Consider the following 18,180-nt stretch of genomic DNA (forward strand, 5'->3'; position numbering starts at 1 on the left):
ACAAATAAAATAATTCAAGTGAATTAAAGTTTGCTTCATAGACATTCTTATAAAGAGCTTTTTGCTTGGAAATAAAGATTAATATGAAGTTTGGGTAATAAGTGGTTTTAGGCATTCATTTCGTGGTATCTGGCTTTTGACATATACGTTTCTTAACAATTATTAGAAATGATCTACATTATTGTTAAGAATAGTTTTATTATTTACTATTTGTTCTTACAAGATGTCTGCTGCGTATATGTTCTTTTGGGCTCTGATCTCACTGAAACTTCATTATATACACTTATTACTTGCATCTGACTAGTGATTATGACCAATTTTAGTTTCAGTCTTACTGAAGGCAATTATAGGATTGATATTTAAAAGTCTTGGAGTTAAAAGAATTTTAACTGCTACAAAGATAATATTCATTTTCAGAATGCTTTTAAAATATGATAAATGAAACACATATTGGTTAGAATATAAAATGATACTCCTACTGCTACAAATAGAAAACTAAAGATACTCTACAGATTAGGTAGGAAAAACAAATCAGCTAGAGTATTGTTTTTCAAAGGTTAAAGAATCCCTAATTTTAATTTGTCCTCAAAAGATCATCACTGCTTATTGGAAATATAATGAAAATAGACTGTATAATTAAGCATGATTTAATTTTGATATTTGCTTTGCTTTCAAGGGAGAATTTTTTAAAAGATTTTATTTATTTGAGCAAGAATGAGAGAGAGCAAGCCTGAGTGAGGGGAGGGGCAAAGGGAGAGGGAGAAACAGACTCCCCTATGAGCAAGGAGCCCGATGTGAGCCTTGATCCCAGTATCCGGGGATCGTTAACTGAGCTGAAGGCAGACACTTAACCAACTGAGCCACCCAGACGCCCCACAAGGGGAGAATTTTTTTAAAAAGACTTAATATTCAGCCATTTATATTCACAGTACCAGAAACAGTGATCTACTTGCCCCTTCTCGTTTTATTTGGATTATAGATTTCAGATGGCATTTGTTTATGCTCTACACATACAAAAAGCATGTGAGGCAACAGCATTCCCATGTAATTCTCTTTAGAATTTTAACATGGTAGATATACAAATATGAGTCTTATGTGGTTAACTCTGTTATCAATAAATATTTTCAACTGAAATTCTCAAGGTAAATTAGGTAAAAAAAAATTTTATAATTTAACTTATTTATTTGAGAGAGAGCAAGAGTGTGAACAGGGGGAGGGTCAGAGGGAGAAAGGGAGGGAGAAGCAGACTCCCTGCTGAGCCAGGTGCCTGACATGGTTTTTGATCCCAGGACCCTGGGATCATGACGTGACCTGAAGGCAGATGCTTAACCCACTGAGCCACCCAGGTGCCCATAAAATTAAGTAAAATTTAACTGTATTGAATTTTGCAATCTGTTAGCCACACTTAAAAAAAAAAAACTGCAATGGGAAAGAAAGACACTAAAATGAGACCCACTCTACATTTTTCATTTTGTGTTCTCTTTATTTAGTGCAATTAAGCACAACTTTAAAAAAATAAAATGAGGGGCGTCTGGGTGGCTCAGTGGGTTAAGCCGCTGCCTTTGGCTCAGGTCATGATCTCAGGGTCCTGGGATCGAGTCCCGCATCAGGTTCTTTGCTCAGCAGGGAGCCTGCTTCCCTCTCTTCCTCTCCGCCTGCCTCTTTGTCTACTTGTGATCTCTCTCTGTCAAATAAATAAATAAAATCTTTAAAAAAAAATGAAATATTTTACACCTATATTTAAGTGTTCACTCTCATTATTTTCCTGTTTTCAACCTTAAAAATATTTGAAATATTCTGTAAACACTTTTTTTTCCTTACAGAAGAAACAGACTATTAAGAATCTTGTCTTAATACACAGAAATCAAGATAATTTTCCAACTTCATGCTTGTAATAGCATGAATTGAAAATGGATTTCAATTGTAGTCCTTTAAAATTAAAATAGACAAGGTATAGATTTTATTTCTCAGGAGCAGAATTGATAGTGAAATCTGCTATATTGTGAATTCACATTTTTTCATCCTTTATTAACTGTCTTGAATGCAGGCCCAGTAGCTCTGTGACATTTGCAGCTGTATTGTGACATCATAAACCCCATCATAAGGGAACCTGGCTACAGACTGGAGGTAGTCTACTAGGTGCTAATCAAGTGCCATGTTACAACATTGTGAGGTTTTCCCAGTTACAAGTGTCATTATAAGGATTTTTTTTTAATTGCAAAGCCAAGTAAGGCTGTCAGTTGCATCATCTTAACTTCAGATTAACTACTGCCTATAGTGGGGTTGTTGGTGGATGTGGTGGCATCAGCATAATCTATGTTTCAGGCATCCTGTAGAAGAGGATTATTCAGGGGATCTGGAAGAAAAGGTAAATCATGTCTACTATGAGTTCATTCTATGCACTTTTAGAGCCTCATAAAAAGAGGTATAAAAATTATAGAATATAAAATCCACCCATTTTATTTATTTATGTTTTTAAGCAGCTGCCTACATGATTGTTAGAAAGTAACAAATATACTCCTAGATCTTCCTCTGGCCTTCTCCCTCTCTTCATTTAGGCTTTTTATGCAAATGTTCCCTCCTCTGAGAAGCTTTCCACAACAGGTATATTTTGATTAGCCTCCTTCCACACTACCCCCACCTTGTAACTCTCTGATTCCTTACCTTGCTTCATTTTTCTTTTAAGAATTTAACACCAAGGGGTGCTTGGGTGGCTCAGTGGGTTAAGCCGCTGCCTTCGGCTCAGGTCATGATCTCAGGGTCCTGGGATCGAGTCCCGCATCGGGCTCTCTGCTCAGCAGGGAGCCTGCTTCCCCCTTCCTCTCTCTCTCTGCCTGCCTCTCTGCCTGCTTGTGATCTCTCTCTGTCAAATAAATAAAAATCTTTAAAAAAAAAAAAAAGAATTTAACACCAATAAAAATGTTGTATTTGTCTTCATCTGTTTTCAGTATCTTTCTTATGAAGGAGAGCAGAGACTTTTCTTGTTCATTGCTATGTCCCTACTGTCTAGACTGGCCCACACAGCAGGCTCCTGATAAATATTTGTTGAGAGAATAAAAGAATGAGTTAATTCATAAGTATAACCTGCTTTTGTGATATTTTTTGTATATCAAGTCTTGGAATGAATATTTGATGTTTATGAGAATTTTTTTAAAGATTTTATTTATTTATTTACTTGAGAGACACAGATAGCAAAAGAAATAGTGAGAAAGAGAGTATGAGTGGTTAGGAGGGGGAGAAGCAGGCTCCCCGCCCATCAGGGAGCCTGATGCAGGGCTTGATCCCAGAACTCTGGGATCACGACCCAAGCCGAAAGCAGACGCCTAACTGACTGAGCCATACAGGTGCCCCAGAAATATTTCTTTATTTCTGGCTGCAGTATGCATATATTAGTTCAGATAAACTAAAGTTTGTGTCCCTATACTAGTGTCTCTCAGGAAAAACTATTCTCTTTTTCCAGAGCTTCTTTAGACTTCTGTTTGCACATTAGGAATAAAGTAATTATAGTACTCTTAATAGATTGCTCTTAGTATTTCTCAGATCTTTGTTTTCTAGCTCTAAAGTGTCAGTTGCAAAATTCTCCTTGCTTATTACCACTTCCACCTAGTTACCCTACCATTGCTTTCAATGTAGCCTACCTAAAACTGAATGTGCCACCTTACACAAAACACAAAGATGCTTCTTTCTTTACCTACTTTTGGCTTTGGAGTCTGCATGCATGTCCTTGAATCACTGCCAGTGTTCTTTCTATGTCACCTGTGTAAAATACCCTACTTCAAGGATGCTGTAGATTCTGCTGTGGCTCATGTGCTCAGTATAATCATATAATAATACTGAAATGCTAAAGGTAGGGAGCCACGTGAATTTTTTTTTTTAATGTGTAGCAGTGAAGTTTAGCCGGTTTACCAATACAGTGATAGGCTTAGTAGTGGTCACCAGTTTTGGCAAAACCAGTGAGTTTAGAGTGTCTGAATATAGAATGTCTCTAAGGATTTGTGTTTTTTGTTTTTTTTTTTTTAAGGATACATCTGAATTCTCTAGAGTTTGTCATATGTGCAGCTTCTCAGCCTGTATTTCCGCAGTTTAACAAAAGAGTTGTCCCATGAGCTTTTGCACTGCCCAGAGTTTGGACATAGAGAAGTTTCGCTGTAGTTACAGAATTCCTATAACTTATCTCCAGAATTCTAGGAGTAGAGTTTCGTATTAGTGGCTACAGCTCCTTTTCCACAGCAGGTATTATTAACACCAAGCCATTTTGATAAGAGTATTTATTTAATAATTTAAAATCTTGAAAATTATACTTGAAAGGTAATTAAAATAACTTGAAGCATGATTTATCTTTATCAAAACCTCACAGATCTTTCTTGAGTTCAGTTCTTCAGAATATCTGATGTCTTTAAAGCTGGGGTATTTCCCCACAGAAAATGATTGTGGGCACTATCCAGCATTTTAATCCACAGGTCCAATCTATAATACCAGTAGGACTCTTGGGTGTAATTCATATTATATTTCACTCAGTCTCTGACTCACGAACTCTCTCTCAGGCCTTGGGTTATGGTGGTGTGGGTTGTGCTTCTGTGCTGTAGTTGAAATCACAGCCTGCTTCAGTGCTCAGTTCTTTACACTGTGAGTGGGGGTCTAAGGGCTGCATTGGGATAGAGCAGTGGTTTCCAAAATGTGGTGTGCGGAACCCTAGGGGAGACTTTCAGGAGGTTTGGGAGGACTAGACTATTTTCATAATAATGCTAAGATTTATTTTCCTTTTTCTCTGTAATGATATTTACACAGATGGTGTAAAAACAGAAGAGGGTGGGATTAAAGCTGTTGGTGCCTTAGCATGAATCAAGTCAGTGACATCAAACTATACCAGTAATCATTGTATTCTTCACTGTCATTCACTTGCAGTTAAAAAAAACACAAACCAACACATCAGTTTCATTTAAACAATTTTTTAAAGGATTTTACGGATTTATTTGAGACAAAATACCATGATGAAGCTGTAAATAGTACCAGTTGTATCAAACCTTGATCCTTGAGTACATGTTTTAATATTCTGTGTTATGAAATTGGTATGTTTACTGAAAGCATTTCTGCTGTGCAGTAAAGACTGATGGTGTTCTTGAAGAAAAACACTTGTGTAATTGTTTGAGTGGTGAAATGAACTAGCTGAGTTTTTTCCCCTAGGACATCAGTTTTCTCTAAAGAATAGCCGATAGCCAAAGCATGGCTATTCAAACTTGAGTGTTTGGAAAACATTTTCTTTCTTTCTTTCTTTTTTTTTTTAAGATTTTCTTTATTTGACAGAAAGAGAGATCACAAGTAGGCAGAGAGGCAGACAGAGAGAGAGGGGGAAGCAGGCTCCCTGCTGAACAGAGGGCCCGATGTGGGGCTTGATCCCAGGACCCTGAGACCATGACCTGAGCCGAAAGCAGAGGCTTAACCACTGAGCCCCCCAGGTGCCCTTGGAAAACATTTTCTTAAAAGCAGATGAAGTAAGCTTGTTACTTCAAGGAAAACAGTTAACAGTGTTTATTGTCTATGATAAAATTCAGGCTTTTAGGGAGAAGTTCTGAATTTTGGAAATCCTGTATCTACATAGTGAGCTTGGTAGCTTTTCGCTATTTATAGTATTCTGATGAGATTGATGTTGATTTTAATGAATGAGGTTTTCTAATAAAGTATCATGAAATATGTCAGCATTTGGGAGATCTGCTTAATCCAGTGAGCCAATATTTTCCAAATAACTACTGCATGATGTTACAGAATCATGCATGGGACCCATTCAAAGTGCAGGATTGGTCAGTGGATTTTAATATAACTGTTACGGTTTCAGATTCCCCATTGCAACTGATCTTTATGAAATAACCACCTGTTCAGTTTTGGTGTAGTAACAGAGAAAATTCGGTGAGGTTCAAAGCTTCTTCATTTATCAAGTAAAATTTTGCAACAGATTCAGTGCACAAGTAGGTATGAAAATTTAGCTGATTTCAAATAAACTGAACATTGAAAGAATTTGTAAAAAAATAAAACATTGATACTCTGGTCACTAATTTTTCTGTTTTGGAAAATTAATTATTTTTAATAAAGTGCAATTTGTGTTAACATGTGGTAGAATTATTTTTAAGGTATAAAAATTTTTCAGTTTTAATTTCTAATATGGTAAATATTGATACATATACATATAACCAATGATATGCTGGAGCTGGCTTGTGAGAGCTGATTGCCTGCATCTTTTTCCAACTTTGTGTTCAGTGTCATCTGTTGGTAACCTGAAATCTGCCATAGTCGGGGTTTCACATTACAGAAATCAGCAAACATTTGAAATCAAGGTTCTCTCTTCCCCAACACTGAGTGTTAAACATTTACGGCATCTGACTGGTTATAAATCAAGCAAGAGCTCTTTAAGTCATTAATAATTTTTTAAGAGAGTAGAGGTGTCCTGAGAGACTAAAAAGTTCGAGAATTATCTGTGTGGCTGAAGGCGTGCCTTTTGGTAATTGGTCCACAAAGAGGTGGATGCCTTTTTATTGTTTATACAGATGTATCTTTTGTGCTGCTTTGTCATTTCTAGAACAAATCCTTCCGGTTTGTTTTTTTTTTTAACTTCTGGTTGTTAAATGTATTTGTTCTATGATGGCATAATCTTTTCTTTCCCCTAAAATCTGAGGTAGACAATAATGCTCTAGGGGCAGGTGGGCTGAACTTGCGCATTGGGCTATATGTTGGGTGTGTCTGCCCTTTTCTGTCTATTACTCAGGCCTAGCTCAAGCTGTGGCTTCTACACAAAGCCTGTACGTATTGTTCAGACCCATTCTGTTCTGTACTTCCTTGACTTTCATGGCCCGTACAGTGGAGCAATTCGTTCTATAGTGCTTGGTGTGCTATTGTTTCTTAGGTGTTAGTTTTACCAATTTTATTTCTACCCTAGTGCACCTAGTACAATGCTCATCACATAGGTTCTCTTGCATGGATGAAAGATTTTTACTTTTGGATTATCAAAGAAGTTTGCTTTCTAAGGAAATGAGCTTATAAATAAATCTTATTATTTATACAATTATTTATTTAAGCCCAGTTTTTAATAATTGTTTTTAAGTGTAAGTAGATTGGAAATCATTGGTGATTCTTAAAGTGAGGTCCTATACAGAGGGTTCCTTCAAAGTTTGTTTTAGACCTTGTGGTTCTACTACCATTCATGGCAGAAACTGGTAGCTTATTTCACTTATTTCATTTCCAAAGTCTTTGACTCTTTTAAGTAAGTCATAATGAATAGTGAGTGAAACAGTAAAATGAGGCAAAGTTTATAAGATTACACTGGCCTGCCTATAGGATTGAGTTGTTGACTAATTAGAAAACTTGGCAGGTTTTGAATCCAGGGAGGGTGGAAGTACTGTGTTTTGCTGATAGAGATCTCTGTTGAAACTACTCAGGGGTACTGGGAGATGGTTGTATTTTCTTTGTGCAAGCTAAGTGATGGTTTTGGCCCTTTCTGTACATGCTGGAGGTAGCAGGGAGGAAAACTGTAAGAGGGACATCCCAGATCTAAGGCATGCACTTTCTCTGGATCACACACACTAAGAGCATGAGAAATCCTGGAATTCCTCTGGCCTGTGCCTTTTTTGTGATTATGGGGGCATAAAAGTATGAGTTTCATTAGTATAGAGACAAGGCATTAGCTTGTCTCTGGAGTAGTACCAGAATATCCTATTTTGAGCATTTCCTTTTTTTTTTTTTTTTTTTTTTAAGATTTTATTTATTTATTTGACAGAGAGATCACAAGTAGGCAGAGAGAGAGAGAGAGAGAGAGGAGGAAGCAGGCTCTCCGTCGAGCAGAGAGCCCGATGCGGGACTCGATCCCAGGACCCTGAGATCATGACCTGAGCTGAAGGCAGAGGCTTAACCCACTGAGCCACCCAGGCGCCCTATTTTGAGCATTTCATTTATTAAAAAATAATTCACCATATTTAAGTTCTGTCTCCAATTTCTCTTAGGAAGTTGAAGAGGGTAATTTATACTTTGGCCTAAATAAGGATTCACTGTTAATAGTCGTGAGGTCGTAGTGAGGTAGTTTAACTGCTTTAGAACTTTGGGCTTGGAACATTCTTAGCCATCGAAGCATGGGAACCGAAAGTGAGGAGCATGGGTTCTTTAATATCTATCACATCAGAGAATGACTGTTCCAGGACAGTAACCACCTCCTAATGGTAAGTACCCCGTGAGCTTGTCATTTCTTAGAAGCAGGTGAAAGGAAGGAAGAAATGGCCAGTCATAATAGTGAATGGTATTTCTTTAAAAACAAAACAAAACAGAAAATGGCCAGCCTTAATCCTGAATGATGATCATTTTTGCAGGTTTCTGTAGCTGGATCAGGCACCGGAAGAGGCTCCCCAGCTGTAACTCTAGTACAGTTACCTTCGGGCCAAACTGTACATGTCCAGGGAGTAATTCAGACACCACAGCCATCGGTTATTCAGTCACCACAAATACAAACTGTTCAGGTTAGCTGCCTTCCTGGATGATTTGTCTTTGACTCTCTTCTGTTTTTTTTGTTTTGTTTTTTTTTTCCTTTTATTAATTCATGTATCATCTTTTTCTTTGTGTAGCTTTTATGCTCAAGTCTTTTTATTAGAAATTTGGGGGAATTTCCATTTCCTATGCAAAGTGCATTGTGTCCTGCTAAATACATGGATTTGACTTAAGAGTTGCAGTTTTGTTGTTTGCTCTTAATTTACAGGATGAGTAATTGCCAGATGTGTAATTCTTTGTGGCATTGCTCTGTGCTCAGACTCAGATTTATTTAGCAAAGCTCTCCAATGGTGCTTAAAAATGTTTTGAGGATTCTTTGAAGATGCCTGATAAAAATAGTAATATAAAGATTACTGTTTTCATAAGTACTCACATTAGTAAGTAGGTGGAAGTTTATTTTTAATTCAATATCTATAACTTGTAAGAACGATAGGATATTATTGTTACCTTGGTATTATGCTTCTAATCATCATCCCCTCTCAGATAAACCTTGTTTTTGTTTTTGTTTTTTTTTAATTTTATTTATTTATTTGACAGGGACAGATCACAAGTAGGCAGAGAGGCAGGCAGACAGAGAGAGAGAGGGAAGCAGGCTCCCTGCTGAGCAGAGAGCCCGATGTGGGACTCGATCCCAGGACCCTGAGATCATGACCTGAGCCGAAGGCAGCGGCTTAACCCACTGAGCCACCCAGGCGCCCCAAACCTTGGTTTTTGTAGACATGATTATTATGGTTGTGATCCAGAGATCTGCTTTTAAGTTTGTCATCAGAGTTGATTACAAATCCTTAACATTTCTTGAAGCTAAAACATTTTTTGCATATTGATGCATATTGATCTATTGAGATGTAAATTAAGTATGAATTTTTTAGTTTTTATTTTAATTCCAGTTAGTTAACACATGGTGTGATATTAGTTTTAGGTGTACAATGTAGTGATTCAGCACTTCCAACACAACACCCGGATCTCATCACAGCAAGTGTGCTCCTTACTCTCCATCACCTATGTCACCCATCCCCCTCCATCCCTCCCTTCTGGTGACCGTCACTTATTCCCTATAATTAAGAGTCTGTTTTTTGGGTTGTCTCTCTCTCTCTCCCTTTTTTCCCCTTTGCTTGTTTTGTTTCATAAATTCCATATGAGTGAAATCATGTGGCTTTTGTCTTTCTCTGACTAACTTATTTAGCTTTTCATTATTATACTCCCAAGTGCTCTCCATGTTGTGGCAAATGGCAGTGTTTCATTCTTTTTATGGTTGAGTAATATTCCATTGTATGTATAGACCTCATCTTTATCCATTCATCACTTATTGGACATTTGGGCCGCTTCCACAATTTAGCTATTGTAAATAATGCTGCTATAAACATAGAGGTGCATGTATCCCTTTGAATTAGTGTTTTTATATTCTTTGGGTAAATATCCAGTAGCATGATTGCTAGATTGTAGGGTAATTCTATTTTCCAATTTTTGAGGAATCTTCACACTGTTTTCAGAGTGACCACACCAGTTTGCATTCCCACCAACAGTGTACCAGGGTTCCTTTTTCTCCACATCCTTGTCCACATTTGTTGTTTCTTTTGTTGATTTTAGTCATTCTGATGGGTGTAAGTATGTATGCATTTTTTAAAGCATAATTTTCTTGGTTATTGAATTTACTTCTGTTTTCTTTTTAGGTCAGTTATTATCCTTTAGATGTTGAAATTATTTGAACATAGCTGATGACAAAAAGATTGGTGAGGAAAACATAGGTGTGCATACATAATCAGTCTTGTCCCTTGCATATTTGAGTACGGTTTATTGAAGAATAAGGTTTCAACATGGTATTAGAAGTAATAAATACGCATGCATTAAAAGCTTAGTTAGCTTTGCTGCACAAGTGTCTTTTTAAAAGAGTAAGAATCATTCTTAGCATTGTTTCTTTTTATCAAAATGACCCTTGGTTCCAAGAGTCTGACTCTTTCTGACCCTAATTATAGAACAAGAAAATCCTTCCACTCTCCTTTTTGAATTAGGACTTTTATTGGGATGCAGATATTTCTGCTCTAAATATTTCTGGCTGCTATTGGAAGAAAGTATTATCTTATATTCAGTAGGCTTTTTTGGTTTTTTTTAAGTAGGTGATTTAATTATCTTTGGTAGAGGTAAGTGCCAGTGGATATTGTCTTAGAATTCCTGCTTGTTGAACAATGGTTGTCTCTTAATCGATCTACATGAACTTTAGCTATCACTTTTCTAAAGTGGGTAAAATAGTATCCTACCTCACATACGGGCTTTGTTACGAGTATATGAGAGATGTGTGAAAGCCTAGTGTAAAGTGATACTGTTTGGTGGTGACATATGATTGTTGATTGCCATAACATTTTTTCTAAATTCTGTTCACTGGTGCCTATGCTTATGTGTAGGGTGCCCGTGACCAGAGATGCATGGTCATATGTGTAAGTGAACATTATGTACACCAGTGTGCTTCAAGAAGTATATATTCCTGGGGCGCCTGGGTGGCTCAGTGGGTTAAAGCCTCTGCCTTCAGCTCAGGTCATGATCTCAGGGTCCTGGGATCGAGCCCCATATCGGGCTCCTTGCTCAGCGGGGAGCCTGCTTCCCCCCCCCCCCCCCCCCCGCCTGCCTCTCTTCCTCCTTGTGATCTCTCTCTCTGTCAAAAAAATAAATAAAATCTTAAAAAAAAAAAAAAAGAAGTATATATTCCTGCTTGCGTTGTTAACATTTAAACAAGTTCTTTTGATTTTGCCCAAATCGGATTCTCCTGTAATTGTAATATGAAGAAAAGTGAGTTTTATAAACTCAAAACTACCCTAGGCCCTGAATGATAATGGCAAGGTATATTGAGAGCCATCACGTTATTGTAGGGATTCATTATTTTAGTTTGCAGACTTCCCTTAAAATCCTGTGATTATTATGTGACTTGAAAAATCATGCTTAAAACTCTGATCTTTCTTTTAAGGAGAAATTCCTTATTTTGACCTTCAAGATTTACCACCATCAAGCCCCAACTGACTTCTTGTCCTATAAATCCTAACTTTAATCAGGCTTGTTTATTTGTTTGCTTCTTTGAATCTATCTAATGTCTAGTTTGAAGACCCAGCTCAAGTCAGCTGTGCTATTATAAAGAGGGCAGTGAAGTCTAGACGTTTTATTTTGCCTGTCACTAGCTCACTCAATCCCCACTGGGTTTCTAAGTGTAGGTTTAGGGTGGAGATCTTAAGTCTTAGGTATCTTATATGTAGTCCTTTGCTGTGAAACTTCACTGGCCATGCCAACCACCTTCATTTGCATTTCTGTAGTATTTATTAACTGAGCCATTCCTGTCCACACATACCTGCTCTACAACTGAAATACGTGTGTGTCTTTGCTCCCTTTCCTAAGGCAGGTGTGCGCTACAGTAGTGCGGGTTCAATGTGTTCTGTTGCTGGACGCTTTCCCAGCACCTGGCATCTAGACCCTTAAGCACCGTTTTTTGAATGAAGGAGATCATATATTTTATGATGCATTTCAGAAACTCTTGTATTATAGGTAGCAACAATTGCAGAGACAGATGAGTCTGCAGAATCAGAAGGTGTAATTGATTCTCATAAACGTAGAGAAATCCTTTCACGAAGACCCTCTTATAGGTAAGTTATTTAAGTAAGTTTCCTACTCTAAAGATACCTTTTCCAAAAAGGGAGAATAATTATGTATCAAATAATTACGTATCAAACCAAGTCCATAATAGTTTCTCTGTTTTAAATTTCATTCACGTAACTTGATTATTTCTGTTGTCAAATTATGTTTTAGAAAAATACTGAATGAACTTTCCTCTGATGTGCCTGGTGTTCCCAAGATTGAAGAAGAAAAGTCAGAGGAAGAAGGAACGCCACCTAACATCGCTACCATGGCAGTACCGACTAGCATATATCAGACTAGCACGGGGCAATACAGTATGTATGCTGCAATTCGCTATGTTACAGTGCTAGCTTTAAGTCTTCTCTAGTTACATTGAAGCAACTTGAGTTTGGCATTCAATTGTTCCATTTAAAAATGCATCGTAATATCTAAACTGTGTGTATCATAGAATGAAAAGTACATGTTAAAGAAGTGAGAGATTTGTACTGAGACCTGTCATATACTTTTGAAAAGTTAAAGTATTTTTACTGAATATAGAAGAAAAATTGGGGGTAAAAATAAAGGGAGGGTTTGCCTATTTATATGTTTATATTCATGTCTGATAAAAATTTAAAACTTACTGTTTTTTGTTATCTTTATAAGATGCATGCAAACATAAGATATAAATGTCTGTATTTCATTCTTGTTGGCTTTTGTTACCAACAATTACATATTATGCTTACTAATCTAAAAGAGGTACATAATGTTTCCTAAATTGTTTTAAATGTAATTATGTTTTCACTAGTCTGTTAATTTGTGCTGCAGCTTTTTCTAGAAGAGAATGGAAAAATGATTTATTTTTTTAAAAGTACAGCAATTGGACAGATCATTTTATTTGAAATTTTAAACATCAAAAGCTGTAAATAAACAGATACGTTCACATTTAGTCTTGTGCATTTTAATGGGCTGTTAATCCTGTGCTTTTTGCTCTAATTAAAGCACTGATTTTTTTTTTCTCAAATCAAGTACATTTGATATACATAAAAATGCTTTAGTAAAAAAAACAAGAGCTAGGAAGAAAAAAAGGAGAAAGAAAAGCTAGGAAAAGGACAGAAAAAAGATTTTAAAATAAAAGCTATTTAGGTAATGGAATATATGTGGTATTAAATACTGTGTTGGTTTAAATATGGTGGTAAGATTTTTAGATATGTTTTCTGTTTTCCCTTTATAAAAACAGTAATAGAAAACTCTCAAGTCTTTAAGTTGTGGCTGTTAAAGCAAATGATACTCTTTAATATATGGGAAGACCTTATGTAGTCATTAGTTTTTTAGAGTTTTTTATTTTGGTGGTGGTAGATTTGCAGTATTAAACAAATTCTCATTTGGCAATTCTGGTTCTTCAGATAGCTCCTACCATGACACCTAGCAGAACTGGGGTATAATTTGTCCACAACCTCTATGGGGTGCTGAATGAACAGGTCCAAAGTCAATGTTAGGAAAAGGAAACTCACCACTGCCTGTGTCAAGAGTTAGACCTTGAGGTTTCACTGTAATTTTTTTTTTTTTTAATTACTTCTCTGATTTATACACCTTTCTGTCTGGCCCAGTGAGAATAGATGGTGGGAGTTTTAGAAGTGTAAATCAGAGTTTGCCAGCTGGCCCAGTGAGAATAGATGGTGGGAGTTTTAGAAGTGTAAATCAGAGTTTGCCAGCTGGCATGGTTCTCTAGGGCAACACGAAGGTACACGAGTGTGAGTGCCTCATGCTCTCAGTCCCTGGAGTGGCTGGGCAGGGCTTGGAGCTGCTGGAAACTCCTCATTGTTCAGGTCTGATCTAGAGCAGTGGGCTGTACACATACTATCATTTTCTATTTGTGGTGTGATAGGGAAAAGGTTGGAAATTACTAATGAAATAATGCTAAGACATCTTAAAGTTTGGGGTGATCTAAGATGCTTTCATCTTAAACATTTCTTTGACATATCCCAATGCTGCTTAGGAATTTATAGAAGTGGTGATCTCTTTATAAGTGATATGGAAAGGGATGATGTAGGTTATTTTGCCTAGGTTATTAGTTGAAAATTTGAAATTGTGAAAGCATTGGGTTGCAAGAACATTGAAGCTAGGGATGGTCTGGGGAAGGCTCCGAGTCCTACCATTCACCAACTGGATCAGATAGAGAAGCTTTATTTTCCCATCTCGGGGTCTTTCAAGTGGGAATAATACTAAAATTTGCCAAACTCTGGGGTTTGCATGAGGACAAAAGGAAATAAGAGGGAAAAGTGGTAGAAAACAGACATGCCACTTTTGACACAAAACAGAAATGTAAGCCAGTGTCTCATACGTGAACTTTCCCTCCAGGTAGCAACAAAGCCTGTATTTCCTGTGCTCTGAGTGCACCCACTTGCAGCCGGGGCCTGGCAGGAGACTGATGTCACTGTGGGTGCAGGGTGGTGGGAGTAGAGTCAGGAGTTACGGTTGAGAACAGCAAATCTAAAGTTTAGAAATTAGATGTTTATCTGTTTGCCCCGTTAGAGGTCACAGACTGTCTCTTATTGAGGTTTCTTAATTTAGACCCATACAATATGATCCTGGCAGGTATTAAAAGATGTGATAATTTTGTATGTGCTCTCTGCAGGTAGAAATTGCCATTTTTATTGCTTCATGAAAAGTGGTAACTGCCTTTGCAGTTAAAATGCATCTCTTAGACGTTTAGTGACACTTGCTTATGTTGATATTTCTTTCTTCTGAAAGGTGAATACTAACATTAAAAGTGTTTCAAAGACATTTACTTTCATTGGAGGGTAAATGTATATTTACACATAAACAAGATCCATTTTCATTAATCAGATTTCTTAGTAGGAATCTTAACAGATATTAATGCTTTAATGTTGCTCCCTGGGTATCTAAAAAACGAAATAATTATTGGTGTCCTTTGGTGTTTAGACTAGAGAAGTTTACTTTATTAGAATTTCTGGAGATTATTTTGGGTTATTTACATGTACCTGTTTTTGAGACCCTCTCATAACCTTTTACTGTAAAATGTGTTTTTTGTAGGTTCAATTCTTTCTTCAACTTTTATTTATGGATGACTTTCCCCCAGGCAGGCTTTGCTTCTTTTTTTTTTTTTCCCAAAGATTATTATTTTAGATTACTTATTTTTAATTTACTATAATGAGATAGTTGGAGTTAAAAACAAAAAAAACTAAAGGACTTTGTGTGTCAAAGTTGAAGAAATAAAATAAAAATGAGCGTACTCGGGCTTTCTCATATTTTTTAATAGTCGGAAGCTTTTGACAGAAGTTCGCCTTACTTTTTTAAGTTATTTTTTTTAATCACAGAAACTAAGAAGTGAAAGTTAGAATAGTCTACTCCCTGGGATTAGTAAAATACTTTTAAATGGACAGGGATTCATTATTGCAACACCAAGAAAGTCAGCTACACTTGCAAAATCTTTTCTGGAAGTACAGATCTTAGGGAGAGGATTGCTGTAGGCCAATTAAGTCATTCTGGCCAAAGAAAATTTGTTTTGTCTCAAGAGAATATGTCTGAAAGAGAGCAGTTCTAATAATCTCAGAATTAGCAAAGAATGTTGCTTGTTGCATAAGACATTTAAGATCTACATTAAATGGGAATGAATTTCATAAACATAGTAAAAGTAACTAAAGGAATTTAAATGTTTGCAGTTTCTTAATTCATTAAATTTTCTCTAAAAGCAAAGTCTTTTTTTTTTTTTTTGATTCCTCACTCTGCTATACCTGACCTCTTCCCTTACCAGTTAAGGACTATTGCCCAAGATTATTTTTTTTCTAAATGTCCCTTGTCTCTTTGCTTGTCCCTACTTTATTTTACTAGGAACCTTGTTAGAATGAGTCTCTGTTAACCCATCTTTACTGGAATTCTTATACACTAAAGGTAAGTGGGTGACTCCAAAATCCACCATTATAAAAAGAGATCTATGTGAACTTTGTGGGCTACTTAAAGAATTCAGAATTCTCAGGAGACTCCTATGAATAAACACCATAAAAGGAATTTGCATGATAGGTGTTTAGCATTCTAAAGTAAATGCAGTTGCATTTGTAGTTCTTAGTAATGACTTTGCTTACATTCTTCCAAGGTAACTTTCAAAGCAAACATAGAAGGTATCTGGTTAATATAAATCTGGCTTTTTAATCTTGGTGTTGCTATTCTTGTTACAGCATGAGGCTATTTTAGTCTCCCTTCAGCTGTATGAACCTCTTGGTTTTTAAGGCACAGGTACTCACAGGTTCTGTTCCGTGCTCCCTTTTAAAAATTTAAATCTGAGAATTCACTGGCATAAGGTCTGCTGTTCTTTATAAAGTTAATTAAGTGAATTTTATTTATGAATTTCTTTTGGAATTTGGAATAAAGAGGATTTTAAATTATCATTAAACATTTAATGTTTATGTGTTTGAATTAGCTCATATATTCAGGCTTAGGATTACAAAGATATTAGTATCAAATGAAAAGTCAGATGAAATCTTAATTTAAATAAATTCTACTCCTTCCTCATTTGGTCATGAACTCTTATCTTTTCTTCTTTCTTTATTGATCATACAAAATTTTAAAATATTACTCTTTTAATTAAAAGAAGTTTTTTGCCAAAATTCTCAAATTTTCATCCCACACAAAATGTTTTCTTACTTTTATGATATTAATAGCTCTGGGAAAGGAGTGCTCAATGACAGTGAGTAGAGAAGTAACAGATTTTTTAAATACAGTTTTGTAAACTAGGAATTTTTAAAGAATTTATTGTCTACACTAGTTGATATGAGGTCATCCTGGTTACTGTGGTGTATGGTAAGTTGTGGATGGAGAAACTGTACTTGGGTTAATACTGATTCGAAACTCAGTACCTTGACTATATAAGGATGTATATAGAGACATTTTTGTAACCACTAAAACCAACTAGTAGAAAAATGCTTAATAAATTAGTGATTTACACTCTGTCTATACAAACTCTTAACATAGGGTCAGTGTGTCCAACATTCAAACTGTGGGTATAGAGTGACCTATTTAGTTATGGGGAATAGCTTACCTGAGACTTAAGAGGGAAAAAAGTTAGCTAACTCCCAGAACAACTAGGACAACAGAGCCAAACCTCTACCCACCATTATGATGAGCAGTAATACACTAACAGGCTTGAATCTATTAATATGGACGTTGAAGTAGAATTTAATTGATTATATAATCTAGTTCAATTTTAATTCAATTTAGATTATCAAACTAATGTTATTAAGGATTGCTTAAAAGAGGAAAATTGGTATGTATATAAGCTAAAATAAAGACACTTTTACTTCTGTTTGCATCCCAGTCTTCATAGACCAGTATGGACTCTTCATTGTGATCAGCAGTGAGGCCATAGGTAGAAACTTTTATACCTCAGTTGCATGTGTCAGTCTAAGAAATCATTAAAAAAGCCTAGGTCTGCAAAGTAAAATTGGTAGGAAATACAATGGTATCTTATCTTCATTGGTTACTAATGGCCTCCATATGGGCCAATCATTTTAATTAAAAATGGTTAGCCAGATATGATGTCTGGGATTTGTTTTAGAATACTCCAGACCAAAAAAAAAAAAAAAAAAAAAAAGTTTGAGAATGTGTGGGCAAGGAAGGAAAATAGAGGACACAAAATTTTTTCTACTTTTATGTTTACTAGCAAATTTCCATAAGTTTAAAAAAAGAATTAGGTAAAACAAAAGATGTGACTAAAGTCATTCAGTTAATTTCATCTTAATTTCCCCACTATTTATCTTGATATGTGTTTACTGAAAACACATATTTTGCTATCCTTGAATATTTTGTAACCTGAATAGTTTCCTCTTCAAATCTTGAATACTCACACACAGAGAGAGACCTAATTCTAGTATCCTGAAGCATTGGGAAATCTTGTTTATTTTCAAATGAGAGGTAACATTTTGAATGGTTAGGTCCTCTGTCATTTGATAATGTCAAAATCAAAAGTACCTTTGGTATAAAAAAGAAGAGCTAGGTTAAAGTACAAGACTTATCAGTAGAAATGTTTTCCCCTAGTGCTAGCTTGTG

At 36.0% G+C, this 18,180-nt stretch overlaps 1 protein-coding gene across 13 annotated transcripts in view; it reads left to right on the forward strand.

Annotated features, from left to right (window-relative positions):
* Positions 1-18,180, forward strand: part of LOC111155537 (cAMP-responsive element modulator) — a 70,390-nt gene that overhangs the window by 28,389 nt on the left and 23,821 nt on the right. For 5 of the 13 annotated variants that reach the window (XM_022515719.1, XM_022515723.1, XM_022515725.1 and 2 more), the window contains exons 4-5: positions 12,049-12,146; positions 12,310-12,452. In XM_022515719.1, coding sequence (XP_022371427.1) covers positions 12,049-12,146; positions 12,310-12,452 — 241 coding nt within the window. Of the gene's footprint in view, positions 1-2,293; positions 2,369-8,348; positions 8,496-12,048; positions 12,147-12,309; positions 13,054-18,180 lie in introns of those variants that run through there. The other 8 variants (XM_022515716.1, XM_022515717.1, XM_022515720.1 and 5 more) reach the window with 3 other exon arrangements.

The sequence above is a fragment of the Enhydra lutris genome, unplaced genomic scaffold, assembly GCF_002288905.1.
Source record: "Enhydra lutris kenyoni isolate GAN:26980312 unplaced genomic scaffold, ASM228890v2 scaffoldscaffold42, whole genome shotgun sequence".
Taxonomy (NCBI): domain Eukaryota; kingdom Metazoa; phylum Chordata; class Mammalia; order Carnivora; family Mustelidae; genus Enhydra; species Enhydra lutris.